Here is a 2,942-nt window from a genome sequence, read left to right as displayed (position 1 = left end):
CACACACAACATAATGATGCATAAAATGATTCAGTAATAGGATAAGGAATAGAAACCAAGCTTTATATTTAACAAGCTTAAAAGTCAAATACAGTAATACTGCTACAAAAAACAAGTGAGATATTAAGTATAAGTAACATGAATAAATGAAACATCCTTTCTAAAAAGTAGATGTAGTTGAAACTCTAGAACTAACGGTGATGCTGTGTTTCTTTCTAGATCCCTATGCCCATGTCTCATTTCTGCACATGAGTAAGACTACACACGTCATGCAGAACACACTGAACCCCACATGGGACCAGACTCTCATCTTTGAGGACATCGAAATCTATGGTGACCCACAAACCATTGCCAGCAGCCCTCCTGAAGTGGTCCTGGAGCTGTATGACAGCGATCAAGTGGTACTTTCTTAAATTCATTCACCGATGTCTGGATAAAATGAGGTGTATGACTCTTCTTTGTCACCGTGTGCCTTCCTGTTTTGTTTGAAGGGAAGGGATGAGCCCATGGGTCGCTGCAAATGCCCCCCTTTAGTCAATCTGAAGCCAAATGTTGGTGGTGGCAGTCCAAAGCTGCAGTGGTTACCGGTCACCAAAAAGGGCCGCAGCGCTGGAGAGCTTCTCCTGGCTGCCGAGCTCCTACTGAAAGAAAAGGTACAGACGACGCAGGAAGTCGATTTAGTGTAAAGCGTGTGCAGCTAGAATAAGGAAGAATGTGCTTTTCTTACAGTTGAATGATGAAGATCTTCCAATAGTTCCCCCCCGGCGGAGTGAGACGCTCTACATGGTTCCTCAGGGAATCAAACCAGTCGTACAGCTAACAGCCATTGAGGTTATTGTGCATTCATCTTTAACTCCTAACTTTGCAAGACACGACATGAAAATGTGATGTTCTTTTTCTTTAAACTTCAGGTCCTGACTTGGGGCTTGAGGAACATGGAAGCCTTCCAGCTGACTCCAGTGTCCTCCCCCAGCTTGGTAGTGGAATGTGGGGGGGAGAGTGTTCAAACGGCTTTCATCAAAAACTTCAAGAAGAACCCGAACTTCCCCGGATCTGTCCTACTCCTCAAAGTGGTACGAACCATAAACATTTTCATTTAATTGCATTTTAGGTCATGTTCTAATAATATCGCACACATAAACCACAAACATCTGCTGACTCTTGAACTGAGAGTGAATTGTGTTTAAATTTATGAATTATGAGCAAACTCCAAATAAATGTATGCACAGTCATAAACATTGTAATTTACCTGCAGACATAAAAAAACAAAAATACAGTTCTCAAGAATGTGAAGGTCATTTCCACTCTGAAGTGATTAATCTCTGAGATTAAGATCAACATGAAGATGCTGGTAAATAGATACACACTTTAAGTAAAAGAAAGTTTAGGTTTTTTAATGAAATGCTATAAAAATAAAAAATTACTTAAATTCTCAAAAGTCTTTGTTATATTTTCAGGAGATATAACCTTTTTCAAAATTGCGGTGTTCTAATCTGCTTTAAAAAATAACTGTGAAAAAAAAAACTTCTTTAGGGGTTTATCCTCCCAATCTAGTTCAAATGAGTAAATAAAATTGAATAAAATAACATTAATTTCAAGAAATGTATTAACAAATTAAATTTCACCCCCAGCTTCTTCCCAAAGAGGAGATGTACGCACCTCCCATCGTACTGAAGGTAATCGACCACAGAGCCTTCGGTAGGAAACCTGTGGTGGGACAGTGTACTATCCACTCTCTGGGGCAGTTCCGCTGTGACCCGTACAAAACCAACAGCGACATCTGCACGTCCTCCACAGGTATCTACACTCCCACACACATATACTATAAATGTATTTAGCTACATTCTGTTGGTCGTTCTGATGTGTCTATTTAACTTTGCAGTGCCAATGATGGCGGCTGCTCGAGAAAATGTTGTTATAGATTTGGAATCCAAAGCCATAAGAAGAACTCTGGTAAATTATGGGTTTTCTCACATAAATTCTGTGACAGTTTCGGCTTACTAAGTTTTTGTTTTTTTTTGCTTTCCTCCCATTTCACAGCTTCAGGAAGAAAAGGTAAGGCCTTCTCCTTAAAAAGTAATCTACCAACCTACTAACCTGGAAATACTGGAGATGTATTTCATATTTTGAACAGGAGGACGTTGACTGGTGGAGTAAGTTTTATGCTTCTCTGGGAGAGCAACAGAAATGTGGCCCCTACCTGAAGAAAGGATACGACACATTTAAGGTGAGAGATTTCTTAGAACGCAGAGCTGGATTACTCTGTGGTTTGGTTTCTGGAAGGTACACCATAATCACTTTCATTTTGACGTTTTCTGTTTGACACACTGTTGTTGTTGCTTTCACTTTGATATTTTTGACAGGTTTACAACTGTGAACTGGAAAAAGTGGAACAGTTTCAGGGCCTAACTGACTTCTGCAGCACGTTCAATCTTCATCAAGGAAAATCTCTTGACGATGATCCTTCTGTGGTGGGACAGTTCAAAGTGAGTGTCAATAATGCAGAATTACAATACCTGTTACTTTGTTTTCTTCTTTACTTGAGTCTGCCCTCTAGTGGATGATTGAACTGCGTTTACTTTTTTTTATCTTTATTTTTCTATTTTAATTCTGTCTGTATAGAGAAATTCTACCTTTTAAAGCTGAAAAAAAAGAGTTTTTAAAATAGGGCATCATGCTAAACTGAAGACTGATGCATCTAAGATTTTGGATTTATAGGAGTTTGCTGAAAAGGATAGGACAGTTAGACAAAAGTCAGCCATTAATGTAAAATTTTGTAATTTTTTGTATTTTGCAACACTCTGAAAAGCTTTACTCTGAGATTTTTTTCTTTAAATCCTTACGTGCTTTGTGTAGCCTTGAACTTGCTAAAAAAAATTTAAACATGTGAACATTGAGGTCATGAGTGGCTGCATTACTTAATTATGATGAATAGGGTTCAG

At 38.6% G+C, this 2,942-nt stretch overlaps 1 protein-coding gene and 1 long non-coding RNA gene across 5 annotated transcripts in view; one reads left to right on the top strand and one right to left on the bottom strand.

The window, feature by feature from the left end:
• Positions 1-2,942, bottom strand: part of LOC112161509 — a 10,878-nt gene that overhangs the window by 2,059 nt on the left and 5,877 nt on the right. Inside the window, exon 1 of one of the 2 annotated variants that reach the window (XR_004949225.1) lies at positions 2,098-2,201. The exons of the other annotated variant lie outside the window; for it this stretch is intronic. This is a non-coding gene — a long non-coding RNA (uncharacterized LOC112161509). Of the gene's footprint in view, positions 1-2,097; positions 2,202-2,942 lie in introns of those variants that run through there. 2 annotated transcript variants of the gene reach the window in all.
• The window catches only part of LOC112161506 (myoferlin), a 25,073-nt gene that overhangs the window by 17,790 nt on the left and 4,341 nt on the right, over positions 1-2,942 (top strand). For all 3 annotated transcript variants that reach the window (XM_036215623.1, XM_024296670.2, XM_036215624.1), the window contains 9 exons: positions 220-401; positions 492-653; positions 730-831; positions 912-1,073; positions 1,632-1,797; positions 1,883-1,953; positions 2,041-2,055; positions 2,135-2,227; positions 2,364-2,486. In XM_036215623.1, the coding sequence (XP_036071516.1) occupies positions 220-401; positions 492-653; positions 730-831; positions 912-1,073; positions 1,632-1,797; positions 1,883-1,953; positions 2,041-2,055; positions 2,135-2,227; positions 2,364-2,486 (1,076 nt within the window). The remainder of the gene's footprint in view (positions 1-219; positions 402-491; positions 654-729; positions 832-911; positions 1,074-1,631; positions 1,798-1,882; positions 1,954-2,040; positions 2,056-2,134; positions 2,228-2,363; positions 2,487-2,942) is intronic.

The sequence above is a fragment of the Oryzias melastigma genome, linkage group LG15, assembly GCF_002922805.2.
Source record: "Oryzias melastigma strain HK-1 linkage group LG15, ASM292280v2, whole genome shotgun sequence".
NCBI classification, from domain to species: domain Eukaryota; kingdom Metazoa; phylum Chordata; class Actinopteri; order Beloniformes; family Adrianichthyidae; genus Oryzias; species Oryzias melastigma.
Note: the sequence above shows the minus strand (reverse complement) of the source record. Positions and strands in the feature narration are given on the sequence as shown.